The sequence below is a fragment of the Dermacentor silvarum genome, chromosome 7, assembly GCF_013339745.2.
Source record: "Dermacentor silvarum isolate Dsil-2018 chromosome 7, BIME_Dsil_1.4, whole genome shotgun sequence".
Lineage (NCBI taxonomy): Eukaryota > Metazoa > Arthropoda > Arachnida > Ixodida > Ixodidae > Dermacentor > Dermacentor silvarum.
In genome coordinates this window covers 24,189,377-24,208,588 of record NC_051160.1, presented here as the reverse complement: position 1 = coordinate 24,208,588, position 19,212 = coordinate 24,189,377, and the positions used below count along the sequence as shown (strand labels likewise).

The 19,212-nt window shown below is 45.7% G+C and overlaps 1 protein-coding gene across 4 annotated transcripts in view; it reads right to left on the bottom strand.

Annotated features, from left to right (window-relative positions):
* The window catches only part of LOC125946653 (uncharacterized), a 39,417-nt gene that overhangs the window by 13,555 nt on the left and 6,650 nt on the right, over positions 1-19,212 (bottom strand). For 2 of the 4 annotated variants that reach the window (XM_049670360.1, XM_049670363.1), the window contains exons 2-6: positions 12,393-12,437; positions 8,591-8,641; positions 4,744-4,809; positions 2,743-2,790; positions 2,051-2,175 (exon numbers count right to left, since the gene is read on the bottom strand). In XM_049670360.1, the coding sequence (XP_049526317.1) occupies positions 2,168-2,175; positions 2,743-2,790; positions 4,744-4,809; positions 8,591-8,641; positions 12,393-12,437 (218 nt within the window). In that variant the 3' untranslated portion in view covers positions 2,051-2,167. Of the gene's footprint in view, positions 1-2,050; positions 2,176-2,742; positions 2,791-4,743; positions 4,810-8,590; positions 8,642-12,392; positions 12,438-19,212 lie in introns of those variants that run through there. The other 2 variants (XM_049670361.1, XM_049670362.1) reach the window with 2 other exon arrangements.

Genomic DNA, 19,212 nt, shown 5'->3' with positions numbered 1-19,212 from the left:
AATTTATCTTTTCGTCCACTTTCATTTCCCTTTTCCTCATTATTTTCTACATTCCAATTTCAACTACACTTAATTTCCCCGATGCTTCCCTTGGCTTCCTTGTCTGTTGGCTTTATGTGGTTATGACTAATAAAATCGAGCCCCTCGGTTCCCATTCTTCTTTCGTATAGAGTATTCGTGACGTTTATTTGCGCGTCAACATGGCAACGTACAAGCCGTACCAATTTGTTCCATAAGGTGGTGAATGGCGTGCTGGGGTTGTCACATTTGTTCATTAAGCAAATTGTAACCAGGTTCTTTTTTTTTTTGCGAGACCAAAAGGATGCTTTTCTGAGAACAATGATTCAAGTACGATTACGCGATTCTTTGCCTGATTATGTAGTGTCGTCCATGTATACGAGGTCAATGGCATTAAGTGCGTTTTGCGCGAAGTGGTCGCATCTTTTGTATACTTAAGGCGAGATTTTCAAGTGAACATCCGGCCGTAGTTACTCGTAACAAATTGTACAGAAATATTGTTGACGCATTCTTGTCTGTCCCTTTGTATCGTACAGTATTTGTTTTGGGTTCGGAACGAGATATTCTTAAGAGAGTTAAAATAATGCCGGCAAGAGCCTCGGTTAAATCTTTCTTTTTCCAAATACATACAGACACTCTCCCAGTGAAGCCGCGGCTGCAAAGCAAATGCGTATTTGTACCTTGGTCTGTGAACTGCTTGATCTGCAGAAAACCGAAGACGATCGATCTTTCTAAACTGTCATGACGCAGTGCTTTTGTGGGATGTTCTAAAACGCAGCATTAGAAAGCATCTGCCGATAAGTCCGTTTGGGATACGTTTTCTGTCATGCGTTGAACCAGGGCGAGTTCCCTGCGATCTGTTAATGCTTTTCTGCATGCATAGCGTGTGGAGAACGCGTATATATGTGAAGCATGAACTCATTGGTGTGACCCCTGCTCAACAGTACTTTATTGAAAGTGTGTTATCCATACGCGACTTTTTCCGTGTACAAAGCGATTCTCCCGACTGCTTACCTGTTTTGTACAAACTGACCACGCTAAATCCTTTTTATCACAACCCACTGGTCAGACACTGAGTAGTTTTTTTATGGTCATGTAACCTTTCGCAATATATCTTCGTTTGCCAAGCCGGTAATAAAGAGAAAAAAAGATTGTGGCGTGCTTTTGTAATCCAGCTGATTGGCGCCTTGCGCTAGCGGACGGGTTGAGGCTGGGAAGGACGCCCTATGTTCATTTATGTTGATCGGGTGACCGCGCTAAGCTGGGCGTCGATATGGTGACCGCAGGGGAGCCCCATGGTGTTCAGGTCGCCTAAGGAGGAGTGAACCGGCCCAGAGCGGAAACGTAGCGTGCAAAAGCTCCCGTGCTCCACTGTAGTGGAATATAGCGCCTGTAAATTGGCGGCATGGGATAGCCCAGCCGAAACATTTGGACCTAGCGCTTAAATTTCTTTCCTGCATGTTTACTGCTTATTATCTTAATAATAACAAAACAAGGCCATGCGTCAAAGTGTAGTGACGCATCGCATAAAGGGCCCATTGAGGATTGGTATCGTTGGCAAGCTAAGAGATATACGGCGATTACGTTTTCTTTTTTCTTTTTTTTTTCTGATTGCCTGCGAAAGATAGCGCTTTTTCAAGTGAATTTAGGGAAGAGACGGGAATTGCCTGCATGAAAATGACGATCTCAAGGAAGGTAATGCACAAGATTTCCTAATTAACTTTCGATTTATTACCGTTTTGCACATGTCGAAATTGCGAAATTGAAGCAGGGCCGCAGTTAAGTATTACCTGCTTAGCAGAAATCCCAGGACTACACAGACAGCTTGTGCTTCACATGGAGACGTTTATTTCATCGAAGGCTTTTCTCTAATTAAATAGTTAATCTTGCTGCAGCCGACTGCCTTCCAGTTTCGTTAACCATAGGTGTGTATGCATATATGTACATATCAGAGGTTTGTGTGTGTGTGTGTGGCCATTATACTATCAGAAAAAGAAATACACAATATTATATTCAGTCTTCAGTATCCATATTGTTCACTGGTCATTTGCATTTATTGTTACTAGTTAGGATGAAGATACTGGTTTGTCTTGTCTTGTCTTGTCTTCATACCCCAGCAGGTATGAAGGTATTCATGCAGACTGCGGGATCATTTCTCTGAAAAGTTGAAAAATAGCAGTCATACGAAACAGTTATATCGTCCACAGGATCTTTACTCCCCATTTTCAGTATCACTTGTTTTCTTTCCGCCCTTTTCACGAGTTCAAGTTTTTGCACTTACGAGTTCACCAAGTTGGTCGCTCGTAAAACGCAGCCAGTTCAGCGTGCGTCTGTGTATGTGTGTGTATGAGAGGGGGTGGGTAGAGAAAAAGGTGCGGTTAAAACAACATTTTTTTTTATTCCCCATTGTAACCATTACAGCAGGTGGTGCAGTTCTTAAAACAAGCAGGGACAAAATCGCTATAAACACTATCCCAAGCCTCGGAAAGTTCCTTATTGTTTTATTGACTTAAAGCCGCTGCAGTCGGCAGCGGTGTGACCCCTTAATTAGCCCAGGCACAAGCAGATCATGTTCGTTTGTGTAGATGTGCTGTTGCTCGGTGAAAATAAAGCGCAAATACACTATTTCGTGGATTCTGTCGGGTATGGGGCAGTAGAAACATTTCGTTGGCAATTTAATTTTACAGCTACCAGAACCTGGTCTCAATTTATCGCCACACTCACCATTCTTTCCTTGCTGAGCGCCCATCACAGTCCCTGCTATATTGGCCGCTATAGAAACGTAAAAAGCGGGTCTGTTAGTTACACTGCAGTTGCAATACACAACATGTTCAATGTAAATTACACTCAGTCGGCTACCGTCTTGATTACTTAATGTCACATCACCCATAATCTATCATGTCATTAAGTTCAGTTCTCGCAGCGTTCGTAAACAGTGCTATCGAAGTTCTGTTGTGCTCGGAGCACAGCCATTTTCCATCATCGTCCTGGAGTGGTTTTTGCGATAAGGTCAGCATGAGAAAAAAAAATTTTGAGGAAAAAAATTCACAGGGTTCAGTGTGTGGTGTTATAGAGACTATAGACCATGTGCTCGTGGTGTGCCCTGAGTATGCGCGCGCAAGACTGACACTGGCAGCTACCTTGAGGCATTTATACAATGGACCACTGTCGGAGGACCTCTTACTGGGCGCATGGCCACAGAGTTGGCAGACGATAGAGACAATGCGTGCTATTTCACGTTTCTTAGGCGACACGGGCCTGGACTCACGATTGTGATAACATTTATGCAATGTGTCCTTTCACCTCGTTCCTGCCATTGTCATCCCCCATTGTGACCCTATTTCTTCCCCTCTTCCCCTTCCCTTACGTAGAGTAGCAAGCCAGATATTCCATTTTCCGGCCGACCTCTCTACATTTTCAAATCATTAAACTACTTCTTCTTGAAAGTGAAAGCCCAAGTGCCGATGCATTAAAACCGGACACATGACGTACTTTGTTTCGCACTTTTTTCACATTCTCTCTTTCCTCTTAATTCGCTTATTCATCCTCGTAATTAGCTTAGTCATCCTTGTTAATTAAATTACACAAATAGAGGGTTCGAGTCCCACCTGTCTCCGTTTGTCGCCTCTATCGCGGTTCTTTGTCTCAGCGTTGTAAAACATGATGGATTATGAGGCACGCCATAGTGGCGGCACTCTGGGTTAATTTAGACACCCTGGTGTTCTTTAACGTGCATCTAAATCCAAGTGCACTAGCGTTTTTTTTTTTTGTGTGTATTTTGCTGGCGTCGAAATGCGGCTGCCACGGTCGGGATGAAACCCGCGATCTCGAGCAATGCCGTAGTCGTCAAGCTACCGCGGCTGGCACAGAAGTTTTGATTTGACGTGCGGTTGCTTCCATAGTGTCGCATAGACCCAGGGCGTTTTAATGCGGCTTTGCGTCTTCACGCCCTGCGTCCGTTGTCCACTTCACAAATTTGCAGGGTGCTTTTTTTTATTTATTTTTTTGGACAAGCAATAGAAGAGTACCGCACCGTACCTTCAGTTTACCCTCAGCCGCCGTTTCCTTGCCTTCGCACGTCATCGTTTCCCTTTCCTGCCCTCTCCCCCTGTATGGGAACCGCGCAAGTGGCAAGGCTGTTATTCACTCGTTTCGAGACTGCGTTGGTTCGACCCATTCTATGCCTCCTCTCCCCCTTCATTTCTGCCATTCAATCTAGCTTCATTCTGGACTTGCACGTTAGTAGAAAAGTAAGCGCTGCAGTTTCTGCAATGCCCTTGAGGGGAGTCACGGATAATTACTGCTGCCGAGAGGCTACTGTGGCGACACCCAGGGCGCTCTAGAGCGCACTGTGCACATGCGACGAGATGGAAAGGTCCAAACGAGTTTCTCGCGTCGACTTTACTCTCCGCCACGCTCCTGCCATGTATAGACATGCTCTGAATGACCTCCCGACGCGTCGTCCAAGACAAGCAGCAGCAGCAGCAGCAGCGCAAAAGTCGAAGGAAGGGGCGAAGAAAGGCTTCGCTTTAAAATTTCGCAAGCCCATAAAATGGTAGCACACGAAAGAGGCTGCTCATTTAGCTTAAAAAGAAAGCAACAACATATCAGTGTGCGCTCGGAAGCGAATTGCGCTGCTGAAGCACTTTGTTGTAATGTTATTTGCATCTCTTATAAATGGCAATAAAGCTTCCCTTGGTTAGAAGGCGATAGCTGTATACTCACCTGAACTTCCCAGTTCGCCCACAACGCCTGCTACACTCAACCCGGCAAGTGCACGGGCTCCGCGCCCTAAACAAATGTATAAAAACAAAGCGTTGAAAACAACGTAATTACCGATGGAGTACATGTTGCGAGTGCAGATTCGCCCTATACCATACGGTAAACTTGGCATTTGGGTGCGTTGAGGTGGCACAGCGGCTAAAGCGTCATGAGGACCAGGGTTCGATTCGAGACCCGGCTGAACGCAAAACATCTCGTGTTTTTGTACCGGACGAAAGAAAATGCCCTAGAGGTCGAAGTCATTCTGGAGCTCCGATCGAGTGCAGCGTATGTCGTACGTAGCCCATGTGTCACATCGGCACTTTACATACCCATATTTATTCTGGGGTTTTACGTGCCTAAGCCACAATATGATTATGAGGCATGCATGCCGTAGTGAGGGACTCCGGATTACCTTTGACCTCGTGGGAATCGCTAACGTGCCGCCAGTGCACGGGACACTGGCGATTTTGCATTTCACCCCCATCGAAATGCGGCCGCCGCGGCCGGGATTCGATCCCGCGACCTCGTGCTTAGCAGCGCCACACCATAGCCGCTAAGCCATCACGGCGGGTCTTTATAAACCCATATTTGAATTCCACAGCTAGCTTGGTTCTCCACAAAAAAGTAGAAAGTTACCTATTAAGCAATGGGCCAGGCAATGAGACACAATCCCACCAGTGCTATTCACTGCATGCTTAGAAGTTTGCTCTTAGACTGGGAAGGCTTAGGAGTGAGGATCAATGGCGAATTTCTCAGCAACCTTGGGTTTGCGCATGACATTGTCCTATTCAGCAAGAATAGGGAAGAATTACAACACATTATTGAGGACTTTAAGCGAGAAAGTGTAAGAGTGGGGTTGAAGATTAATATGGAAAAGACAAAGAGAATGTTCAATAGCCTGGCAAGGGAACAAGAATTCAGGATCGCCAGTCAGCCTCTAGATCTGTAAATGAGTACGTTTATCTAGGTCAATTACTCACAGGGTACCCTGATCATGAGAAGTAAACTTACAGAAGAATAAAATTGGGTTGGAGTGCATACGGCAGGCATTGCCAAATCCTGACTGGGACCTTACCACTGTCGTTAAAAACAAAAGTGCACAATCATTGCATTCTACCGGTGCTAACATATGGTGCAGAAACTTGGAGGTTAATAAAAAAGCTCTTGAAAAAGATCAGGACGGCACAATTCGATGGAGCGAAATATGTTAGGCCTAACGTTAAGAGACCGCTGTGGATCAGAGAGCAAACGGGGATAGCCGATATTCTAGTTGACATCAAGAGAAAAAAAATGGAGCTGGGCAGGCTATATAATGCGCAGGATGGATAACCGCTGGACCATTAGAGTTACAGAATGGATACCAAGAGAAGGGAAGCGCAGTCGAGGACGGCAGAAAACTAGATGAGGGGATGAAGTTAGGAAATTTGCAGGTGCATGTTGGTATCTGCTTATCTTTCAGTGCATACACCTTGCCTTGTCCTATGCCAAGTTTTTTTCTTCTCACTGATTTCATGCCGCGTCCACATTTCACGGCTTCCTCAATCTTTCCCACGTTATAATTTCGAATATCCCTTACTTTCTTCTTGATGATCAGTTCTGACTATTCAGCTAATTCTATCTGACCTCTTGTGCTTGACAATTTCATGCTTTGTCGTTTCTTTATTAGGTTCTTTGTTACTTGGGAAAGCTTACCTACGGGTTGCCTTGGTGCCTTACCTCCCACTTCAATTGCTGCTTCCGAGATCAGCCTTCATTCATTAGAACGTTCATAAGAGCATTCATTACCTCTACGTTTTCTTCATCTTTCTGTTCTAAATCTGCATATTTGTTTGCGAGCACCAGCCGAGCACCAGCCTGCTTTTACCCTTACTGCGTCTAGGTTGGCCTGTTTCTTCTTGACAAATTTTATTCTTTCTCTCTTCAAATTGAGCCAAACCTAGACCTCACTAACCTATGTCCTGTACTATGCTGCGATCGGCAAAGAGTATGACATCTATTTAATTTCTTGTTTCTCCATAAGGCTTTTCCAGGTCCATTCCTGTTGCTACGCTTCCTGAAGAAGGTATTCATTATTCGGAGACTATTCCTTTCCGCGAATTCTACCAACACCTCTCCTCTATAGAGTTCCTACAATGAATGCCGTAGTTGTCTTGGAATACAATGTCATAAATACAGTTTTACCGATAAAAAAATCAACTACATCCGAACAGACGCCGTCAAGTTCCCCGGCGTCCCAGCGATCTAGTGCGGGAAATTCAAGGCGGTGTCGCCACCTGTCTTTTGTTTTTGTGCCTTTTTGGCTTACGAAGCCTTTTCTCAAGGTGGTGTTTTATCTGTATTAAAGAAAGATGATTTGATATCATAAAAATTTTAAATAACTTTTCTTTTCGGCCTAACCACATTAAGCCAACAGACAACGAAGCCAAGGAAAGCATCGGAGAAATTAAGTGTAGTTGAAATTGGAATGTAGAAAATAATGAAAAAAAGGGAAATGAAAGTGGACGAAAAGATAAGTTGTCGCCAGCGGGATCCGAACCCGCAACCTCCGCATTACGCGTGCGTTGCACTACCAATTGTGCTACAGCGACGGCCATCAATTCGTCCACTAACTTGGGTATTTATGTTTACTAGATCTAGCCCTAGGAGTGTTAGCTAGCGCCACTCAGAACCATGGTGGGAAGATATGGAACGTCCTTTTTAGCCCGATGGCGTCACGATAGACGTGATCTTGGGAGAGCAGGCACGTGGCTAATAAACCCTCGCATGCTACCTAATGACATCAAGGCTGTCAAATTCGAGACCCCCGTAATGAAATACGAAAGAAGAATGGAAACCGAGGGGATCGATTTTTATTAGTCATAACCACATTAAGCCAACAGACAACGAAGCCAAGGAAAGCATCGGAGAAATTAAGTGTAGTTTAAATTGGAATGTAGAAAATAATGAAGAAAAGGGAAATGAAAGCGGACGAAAAGATAACTTGTCGCCGGCGGGAGCCGAACCCGCAACCTCCGCATTACGCGTGCGTTGCACTACCAATTGTGCTACAGCGACAGCCATCAATTCGTCCACTAACTTGGGTATTTATGTTTACTAGATCTAGCCCTAGGAGTGTTAGTCATTTCCAGTCCATTTCCCTTTTCTTCATTATTTTCTACATTCCAATTTCAACTACACTTAATTTCTCCGATGCTTTCCTTGGCTTCGTTGTCTGTTGGCTTAATGTGGTTATGACCAATAAAAATCGATCCCCTCGGTTCCTATTCTTCTTTCTTTCGTATTTTCTTTTCGGCGTATTTTAAAGAAGCTGCTACGCTTCTGCTACAATACATAGGTGGCGCCAGGGAGAGGTGGCGGTCTCCTGTAACGGTGTCAATAGAGAGCTTTAGTACTGGGCCATGACGATACGAACGTAGCACGCAAGCGCTTTGTGGAACGTGGCAGTGCGTGTCACGACAGGGCTTTTTTTTTTTTTTACATAGGTAAATCTACTGCGCCATTTGGAAGATAAAAGTAAAGACAGTTATCTACAGTCAAGCCAATCCAATCCAAGCGTGCTAGCCGGATCTCTAGCCAGGTTACGGCACAGCAGCCGCCCTGTTGCGAAAACGAAGAGTCTCGCGCTGTCTCGAACGAACTAGATGCGTGAGGAGCACGCCAACCCCCCACGTACGCACGCGAGAATGGGATGCGTGCATACGCGGCCACTACCTAGGCAAGTTATCGTTACAGTTAGGGCCTTACAGCAGTGCCGTTGCAGTTATGCTGTTGCAGTTAGGCCTTACAGCAGGTGTCTAGCTGTACTCACCCGAATGATGTGGTTTAGGCACATGTACCTTAGGGGCCTTTGGCACACGATCTGAAAACATAAGTGCAGCGTACGTGATGTGCTATATGCTGTGCTCACGAAGTCCTCCATGTGAAAAGCATCGCACACTTTGTAGACAACGATATTCAATACGCTCGCATAGACCCGTCATTGCATTGCAGACCTTTATGTATATTCATTTCAGATTATAGCATGACACTCCCTCATAATATTGAGTCGGACGTGGGCAAGTTGAAGAACTGCACGTGCTCGAGCAATGACGTCACTGGCGTATTCAGTCGGCAAGAGAGGAAACGAAGGAAGGAGAGTCTCGAATGGCAATGCAGGATGTCGGCCAAGAAGTAAATAAAACTGAGAATACCCAGCAGTGTCATGGCGTGACTAATTGTACGCAAATATAACAAATGGTAGCGTACTGTCCCGCTCACGGTGATCATGTCAAACTTACATGGACAGCATCTCAGTTATCGTTCGGTTCAGGCGCTCGGTCAATCGATTCGTCTGTAGATTATAAGCGGTGGTGAGCTTATGTTCAGTGGAGCAAGCACGGAGGATGTCATCTATCACTCTAGAGAGGAAGTACCTCCCGCGATTATTGAGGAGCTGCCAAGGAGCGCCATAATGTAAAATTACGTCATGGAGGAGAAAGTCGGTGACTTTTGAATAACAGCTTGTCGGCAACGGCTTGGTGATTGCGAAGCGCATGGTGTAGTCCGTCGCGACCGCAGCCTATTTATTTCCCGAGATTGACGTAAGGAAAGGTTGTAGAAAGTCGAGGCGGACGCGGAAGAATGGCTTTGCATGGATATCAATAGGTTGTAGGTGGCCTGCAGGCAGCGCTGAAGGGCGCTTGCGGCGTTGGTAGCATTCACAAGAAGTGATGTAGCGGAGCACAGAACGGTCCATGCCAGGCCAGAAAAACTGACGTCGGATGCGGGCGTAATTGCCCGAGACACCTAGGTGACCGGCAGTTGGTACGTCGTCAAGCTGGTGAATTAAGAACACTGGAATGTAAATGGTGAGGTAGGACAAGCAGAAGCACTCGGCCATCTCAGCTGAGATTACGACGACACAGCACCAAAGTGTGACGGAGGCGAGATCTAGGCGAAGGATACATTTACATAATATTCATGTTTACCTGTGCGCTCGTGACACCATGCTCCTTAAATGGCAAGTGACCCGCTTACAACTTTTTTATACTGCCAATAAAACACAGGAACCTTCTTTAGGGTAGTTGTTTGCTACTTTGTTATCGCTGTCAATGCTTCCCGTTTCGGGCGACATGCGGCATTTTTGGTTCATTTCAGCGAGCCTTAAACCCACACATGTTAGCAAATCTGGCGCTCTACTATGCAGCACACCTACATTCGTTCTTTCCATTGATTCGTGTTTTATGCGGGAAACGAGAAATAAGGAAATTACAACACTTTTACCGCCAGATTGTACATACACTCAGCCTTCCTGATGAGTACTCGAGGGTCCTGCTATTCCTTGTGCCCCGCAATCGAAAATTACGCACTTCTATTAATAGATTTCATAAAATCGCTTTTTTTAATTTGTTTACGCATCAAGTTGGAATAACTGAAGCGCTAAACTAAGCACAATGAAGGCATTCCGTGTAGCGCAACTGGTACATAGACACTGAATAAAAACAGGACAAACACGCAGCGCTACGAAATGCGTGCTATATTTTCGTCCATTTTTTATCAATTCCTCACTCAACTGAAACTCTATGCATGTATATGACAAAATGCGCCCGTTGTGTTAAAATAATTGCCGACGATTGTACCTCCTTTTGTCACAGAAGATGTTAAGCTGTGTAACATCTTGGACCACATTTGCCTGGACAACAGTTTCCGAGAGTTATGCAGTGTATAAGTGTGCCAGCAAGTGAAGAAATTAAAATGAAGCGTGTGTTGCCAGGAAAGCCAGGTTTCCAGCCAGTTACATACACCAGTTACAGAGCAAGCTAGTTGCATGCGGGATTTCCACTGAGAAATTCATCAACCAATTGATGAAGGGGCTTCTCTAATTTCCATTTGAATGCCAAGCTATGTGAAAATCCAGTCATAAAACAAGAAAAGAGCAAACTTAACTCTATTGCAACGGACGCACATTCATTCTATACAGCTTCCTCTAAGGCAAATGTGTCGGTTGTAACCGGCTGCCGCTCCCGATGAGTTAACGTATGTGCGCTCTTCACGAGATTGTTCACATTGGACGCAGGCATCTTCCCTAGCGTCCTGGCACAGCAGCGCAAAATTTATCAATGTGTAACGATACCTGGCCTTCTGTTCACGGTCATTAAAGGTCATATCGAAGTGGTGGCTGATTCAACATCCATGCCTAGCGGGGTATCTTTGAAAAAATCGACAACAAATGCACTAACTCAAGTACTTTCATCACATAGGGCTGTATGCGTTTATATGATGCCCTTTTGTTCATGTTTTACTACATATGCCTTGCAGCAAATCCTCCGAATAAAAATAAACATGACCTCATTCCTCTGCCAAGCCAGTTCGCTGCAACGCGTAAACAGTCTGTGGGAGGTGATGTTCGGGCAATCGTGTAAGACTTTAGTTTGTGAATGATTGTGATACATCTCTGGCTACTCGCGGAAAATTTCGTTTGCTGTGCTACCGTGTATTTGCTTCCATGTTGTTTTCAGAAATTGTCGCGGCAGAAGATGGAAAAACGAAATAATTTTGCAATAACGACAGATAGCGTAAAAGGATAAATATTATGTTGGTCCTCGACGGTGGAGCTATAGTACTGCGGAGGATATGTGACGAATCGCATAACCAGCCGGAGGAAACCTAAAACCAACAAAAACTCTAAGGGAAGAAAATTTGTTTTTAAATATATGAGGCAAAAATCAATAATAATACCTAATCGAAACACACAGAACATTACATCCATGTATTCTTGTACGACCTTTGTCTTCATAGCGCTAGTTAGCATGTCTTGGTCTAAAAATGCAGAAATAGCGAAAGCTTTGAGAATTGGCATGGAGGTCAAGACACTTACCTAAAACTCGCGAACCACGTGCTTCTGACTGCGCTGGCGCCATCTAGCGACAACTTGTCGTAAACCAGCTGTATGTGAGTCTGCGTGCCTAAATTTACAACGATATGCCATGTCTTGTCTCTCCCTACTGGTCACCTCATGCTCTGACAACCTCTGTGGCTGTGGGGAGTGCATTGTGGACCTGTGTCTTGGCCTCTGCACGATTGCATGTTCATACACAGAAGCTGCGCCAGTACTAAGGCCTTGCAATGTTTTTACTGGGCGCGTATAATAAGCATTTCATTATCAATAATATAATTGCCACTGTGTTATGTTATTATTATTAGTAAACAACCTAGCATGTTAAGTTGACTTATAAACCTGTGGCTTGTGTGTCACGAACCGTGAATCATTCGCGGGTACTCATCCTTGAGTGTGTCTCGTATCACTACGATGACTTCGTTCTTCTGAGGCTGTTTCTCTCTTTATGGCACGTCGGAGCAGAGTAGTTGCGGGCGCCTCTACGAGGTGCAAAGGTGTTCCTACATACTTTTAATAAAATAACGCAATACGATAATGCGTCAAGCACGTTTCAGTAGAACTGAAGCAAGCAGATGTACCCATACTGATATGGAGCGTTTAAAGAAACGTAGCAGGCTTACTTGAATGATTGGGCAGAAATATCGCACTACGGAAACACTTCTCAAGTCATTTTCGAAACAATTACATATTGCCGAAGTGTTCGCTGTTGCAGCAAGTCCAAAGTGGCACTCACGGGGTAAACGGGGAGCCCTCGGTTTCCGAATCCTCGGGATTCGAACTGCAAATGAAAAGGCAAATTATTATTATTGTTAGTAGTAGTAGTAGTAGTAGTAGTAGTAGTAGTAGTAGTAGTAGTAGTAGTAGTTCTACTTCGTTGCCGACGCAATGGCGCTGACCTTCTGTTTCTTTTTCAAACTCCTTCACGGTCTCACGTCACGGGGAAATCGTGCCACCAGAGTCAGCGGCGACAACAGCCAAGGGAGCGTCACGTCGAGCCTTACTCGTAGCAGCTCGCCATCGCCTCTTGCAGCACCAGTGATCCCCGTCACACACGCTGGTACCGCAGTCTGACCTTAGCAGCTGACACCGCGGACGAGCGTAGCCCTCCCCACCTCACGCCACCTCATGGAGTAGTTTAGATCAAGGATTATAATTGTGCTATCTGCCAAAGGCAATTTTTAAAAATTTGGTGCAGCTAAAATGAAACACCCTGTATATATATATATATATATATATATATATATATATATATATATATATATATATATATATATATATATATATTCTCACAATTTATACACTTAAGTCCCCACACCAAAAATAAGAAATACCAGTTCGTGTATTGTTTTAACAGCGAAGCTGTTTAAGCCAGCCGTAATTTGTGGTTTGTATCAAGAAACTATCATCATCAGCAATGAAGACAGAAAATAAACTTTCTTGCCGAGGCGGGATTCCAACCCACGTAACCACGGTCCCAAGGCGAGCGTCGTAACCAGTGGGCTATACAGCCACGCTTGCAAAACATGCATTTATGCGAACCATATGATGCGTTCGAGCGTCGTCGTCTTTGTCCACAGTTGGCGCATTCGCACGCATTCACGGAGCGGGTCTGCTGGAACGCGGTGTCGGCATTGGAACGCGGTGTCGGTGTTACAAGCTGCGCTATGCAACGCGCAGTGGCGGCCGTAAGTCCGAGAGAGAGGGAGAGACAGACACGCATTCACGGAGCGGGTCTGCTGGAACGCGTTGTCGGCAGCGCAACGCAGTGGAACGCGATGTCATCATTGGAACTCAGGTGCAGCCAAGGCCGAACCTAGGTACTACCAAGTTCAACCTAGCTACACGAGTACAGGCCTAGGTTTAACCAAGTTTAAACCTCGACATAGCCAAGTTCAACCTAGCTACAACCAAGAGAAGTAATCGATCGGCCAGCTTCGCTGCGTCTTGAGCTTTGCGCGGCCTAGTGCAAGCTTTCGCCTTTTTTTAGCCTACTATGATGTTTTGATTGAGAAAGAGTCTTCGTACTGGTGTTCTTTAAAAGAAATATGCGAGACAAAATGTACAGATAACACAAATGTGGTAGACAAAACAATGCGATATAGAGAAACAAATAGGAAAAAAGAAAACAATGAAGCATAAAAAGCAGTTAATCATGCAACATGGCTATCTACATATGTACAAAACACATGAAATTAACTCTGAAATATGTCAATACAGGCACAATTCTTATATGTTTTTGGAGTCGAGCCATATATAGGACAGTCTTTAATGCAACAAGGCCAGGCAGAGACTGCGGAATGTTGCCTTGTATACTGTTGCAGCACGAAAAATTGCACATGATCAAGAAGTTTTGGAGAATGTATAATGCCATGGACCACCTTATACAGGAACAAAAGGTCTGATTTAATAAGTATTGAGCCTACAGGTGTGAGTTGAGGTATATCTGAGAGGGCTGGACTACGGTCGCCAGAATGGTAAAAGTGTAGCTTGAAGATAAATATCAATTTATTCTGGACGTGTTCAATGAGGTCAGAATTAGATTTGCACGTTGCGCCCGACTCTACATAGACATGCTCTAGTAGTGGAAGGCACACAGCAAAATATGTTTTCAGAAACAAAAGGGGTGAGTGGAAATCATGCTATATACAACATACAATTCCTAGAGCGTGAAGGGTACGTTGTGCATATTTAACATGTGAATAGAACCTTGGCGTTTTGTCGAAGTACACACCAAGATCTTTCATTTCACTGACCCTGGACAGTGGAGCATCCCGGAGGGTGTATGAAAATTGCACATTGTGTGTTTTCCGAATATAACTTGATACCATATTTTTGGAAGCATTTAAGAGTACCCTATTGTTTCTGCACAAATTTGAGAGTGAAAAAAAAAAATCTTTTTTGGAGGTCAATGCAGTCGTGAACACTGCTAACAGTCATAAATAGCTTTAAGTCGTCGGCATACAGAGCCATCCTGTTCATCTATTAGGATGTTCTTAGCACTAACACAAAGCTGGGAATACAATACCGATTCAAACACTTTTGAAACAGCGCAGAATATAGATATGGGCCGGTAATTAGTAACTGCACTTCTAGCACCCGATTTGAGCACGGGCAAATACGTGCTACCTTCCAAGTGCTAGAAAGTGTACTAGACCTTAGGGAACTATGGAAGATGCTTGGGAGAACAGGGAAACGTACCCTTCCATACGTCTTAAGCAGTGCGGGAGGAATACCATCAGCACCACAAGAAAGGGAAGGTTTGAGGCGCTTCACACGCTTGAAAACAACGTCTTCATTTACTGAGAGCTTACACATCGCGACAGATTGAGAAGGAAGGTTACTTGAAGCATCCTTTAGACCATTTACAGAACAGAAATATTCTACAAGGACATCAGCAGTGTTCAAGATAACATCACCATGTTCATCAAGAAGACATACATCTCGGCGCTCTCTTTAGAAGAATGACAGGGCACGAAGCTCCAGAAATATTTTGAAATACATATCATGCTGCCTTCAACACATTCAATGTGGTCGTAGTGATCATTCTAATAATAATAATAATAATAATAATAATAATAATAATAATAATAATAATAATAATAATAATAATAATAATAATAATAATAATAATAATAATAACAGTAGCATGTCACTCTAGACAGCTCGGAAGGCTAAGAAATAAGGCTGAGGCCCGTACGCTAGAGCGTCTGATAGCCATTTAGAGCAGGAATTTGTAGGGTGCAAAAGACACACACACACACGCAAAGCACGTTACACGCACATACAGAGTAAGAACTGTGCAGTCGATGGTGCACAACGCACAGGAGCGCCAATTCAGTCCGGTCGCAAAGAGTAAGAATGGCCATGAGGATAGAGAGAAAGCTCTGTATGCCAGTTATACGCATGTAGTTGTGGTGTTGGACCGTACAGGCGTGGTGGAGTGCAGGCTGTCCTGACCGCTTGTTCAGACAGACTGAAGAAGATGAGTGCTGTCGAGAGAGTCATCAAGCACCCTGCAGAATAGACGGACTATATAGTGCAATGTTGGGCTGGTATTGCGGGTTGTGCCACCCGAAGGCTTAAGGTGATCCTCAAAGGCTGGCATGAACTTGCGACGACCAAAAAAGACGGGAGTAGAGGGTGCGTGTAGCCCAGCGCTGAACAACGTCGAGTAGGTCAGCGAGCTGAATTTGGTACGGGGACTATACTGATCAGCAGTACTCAAGCCATGGAATAATGAGAGAAGTGTAGAGTGCTCTGAAAACCTGAGGTCCAAAGGGAAAGGAGACAAGAGTCACAAACCCCAGAATGCGAAGAGCCTCAGCTACAGTGCTGGTGACATGTGCGGAAAAGTCGAGAGAAGGGCTGAATATTACACCCAGAATGGGAAGGGCCCGAACGGTCTTCATAGGGGTGCCCCTGAGAAAGTAGGTTAGGCACAGAGTAGTTCTGTTGTAGCTGATACGCATGGTAGCGCTTTTTCAGAGCTAATATAAAGTTTGTTATTCCGGGCCCAGTCGTTCCCCTTTACAAAATGTAATTATTTCAAGCGCATATGCTGTGTATCGGCATAATGTTGCAGTGCAAGTGTTAGCTTGTAAATAAATACATTCTGTAAATATGCATTAGGAACTTGGTTTTAGTTAAGCTTTTTCCTGACTACAGTTTATAGTCTAACAGTGAGAAATATTTTAGTGGAAGCTGAAGAGATTTGGACAGTTTAAGCATACCAACTGCGCAAAGCACTGAAGCAATGATGATACCTTTTCCCCTTCCCCACAATGCACTCACACCATCTGTTCTTTCAATAAACAAAAAAACATATCAAAAATCACATTACAGTTTCATTTACTCAGTACGTGCTGCTTCTCAAGCAGGCATCGAAGTAATCCTGATATACGCGGCTGCATGCATAGGTCTTGTTGATGCAGGTCCTCCTATGCATTGCACATGGTGCACATATTGCAAACCGATCATTTCTTTTATTGCGATAGCAATTATATGGACACTCCAAAGCACATTTCTGCCGTCGGCGTCGCCGTCGTCGTCGCCGTCGCCGTTGCCGTGAGGTGCCGTATGACGTCAGTGGAGAAGAAATCGTCGCCGCGCGCCGAACGCTGTATGTGCGAGTGAAAGGGCGCGAGGGACGCGCGCTTTCACGGGGAGTGAACGCACGGCGAAGAAAATGGCGGGGAGGGGGGGAGGGAAGGGGAGGGAAGGGAGGCGACGTTTAGCTGCGGCATCAAATGCCTATTATTGCGATAGCAATTATATGGACACTCAAAAGCAGATTTCTGCCGTCGGCGTCGCCGTCGCCGTCGCCGTGAGGTTCCGTATGACGTCAATGGAGATGAAATCGTCGCCGCGCGCCGAACGCTGTATGAGCGAGTGAAAGGGCGCGAGGGACGCGCGCTTTCACGGGGAGTGAACGCACGGCGGAGAACAAACGCGCGTTCTGCGCCGTGCTCCTTTAAGGGCTGCAGAAGTAGGCGTCTCTTTCCTCCTTTACAATCACCATAAAAGTTGTCGCAGTTTCACCTGAAAGGCGAAGCATCAATTGCGATAGCAAATTTGTAGAGAGCTATACGGAGTAATGATAGTAGCTTTATCAGCTGTATAAACTTGGACATGCAGCAGCACCGGCAACACGCAGAACTGTTGTCGACGCCGTCGGCGATTTGCCCGCGTTCGCACAAGATGCGTGCGGCGTTGGTGACTGCTGCCGGAGCCTCTGATATAAATAGGCACTTGGTGCCGCAGCTTAACGTCGCCTCCCTTCCCTCCTCCTCCTCCCCCCACACGGCCGTTCGTGCGTCAGAAGAAGGCGCGTTTGGTCTACATATATGGTGATTGTAAAGGAGGAAAGAGACGCGTATACTTCTGCAGCCCTTAAGGGAGCACGGCACAGAACGCGCGTTTGTTCTCCGCCGTGCGTTCACTCCCCGTGAAAGCGCGCGTCCCTCGCGCCCTTTCACTCGCACATACAGCGTTCGGCGGCGCGCGGCGACGATTTCATCTCCATTGACGTCATACGGAACCTCACGGCGACGGCAACGGCGACGACGACGGCGACGGCGACGCCGACGGCAGAAATCTGCTTTGGAGTGTCCATATAATTGCTATCGCAATAATATGTAGAGCAAACGCGCCTTCTTCCGACGCGCTAGAGGCCGTGGGGGAGGGGGGGGAGGGAAGTGAGGCGACGTTTAGCTGCGATCCCTTCTTTCGCTCCCACTTACCCCTCCCCGTTGGCGCTGAGCCGTGCTCCCTCAAGGGCTGCAGAAGATAGCGCCAACCTTTCCCTTTCCCTCAAGAACCACTTATTATTAGCTGCGGCACCAAGTGCCTATTTATATCAGAGGCTCCGGCAACAGTCACCAACGCCGCACGCATTTTGAGCGAACGCGGGCAAAACGCCGACGGCGTCGACAACAGTTCTGCGTGTTGCCGGTGCTGCTGCATGTCCAAGTTTATACAGCTGATAAAGCTAATATCATTACTCCGTATAGCTCGCTACAAATTTGCTATCGCAATTGATGCTTCGCCTTTCAGGTGAAACTGCGACAACTTTTTTGTATTACTCAGGAGGTTGAGCGGTATACGATGCAACTGGCTCTCAGAGATTGTCAGCTGCTGTGCCACTCGCTTAATGGCACAGGTAACTTATCGAAGGCCTGGCGCATATTTCGCGCTATCCGCGGACGCAAGCGACCAAATTCACCCTCCCTAGCATAGCTCTGAAATTGAACGTGTCCCCGGCTGAGCTAGATACACAAGCAGGGAAGGTCTTTTTTCCCCAACCTGAACATGTGGGTGCCTTTCCTGCGGACTCCCCATCAGACACATCACACGAATACGACGTCCCCTTCACGTTGGACTAACTAGATAGAGGCAGCACTGTGTGACTCCAGCCACATTAGCACTTCGGGGCCGGGTGGAGTAGGTTATTCAACGCTTCTGAACCTTCCCAAATCGCATAAACTTGTTGAAAGTGATCAACGAGCACTGGACCAACGGTGATCTTCCCCTTGCCTGGAAGAAATCAGTGGTGATACCTATTCCAAAATCTGGCAAGCCAAGTCGGTCATTACAAGACCTCAGGTCGATTTCCTTAACGTATAACGTTTGTAAGGTCATGGAACGCATGGCTTTACGTAGACCTGAATGGTACTTAGACAAACAAAACATCTTGTCCCCTATGCAAGTAGGATTTCGCTTAGGCCTCTGCGTCCAGGATATTCTCAATAGGCTTCATAAGGACGTTCTCGCATACCTTAGCAGCGCACAGCTCCGGTTGGTTGTTGGAGCCGACGTCAAAAAGGCGCTTGATTCCGTGCCCCACACTACCATACTTCATCGACTTCAGGCAGTGGGGATAGGTGAGAACCTGTATCGTTTCGTGAAAGCCTTTCTTGCGGACAGAACGTTCGGGGTGATGGTTGGGGGATACGCTCGGTGAATGGCAACATAATGAAATCGGAGTCCCCCAAGGTGCTGTCATATCTCCCGCTCTCTTTAACATTGCCTGGTCAGGCCTCCCACCAATGCTGACA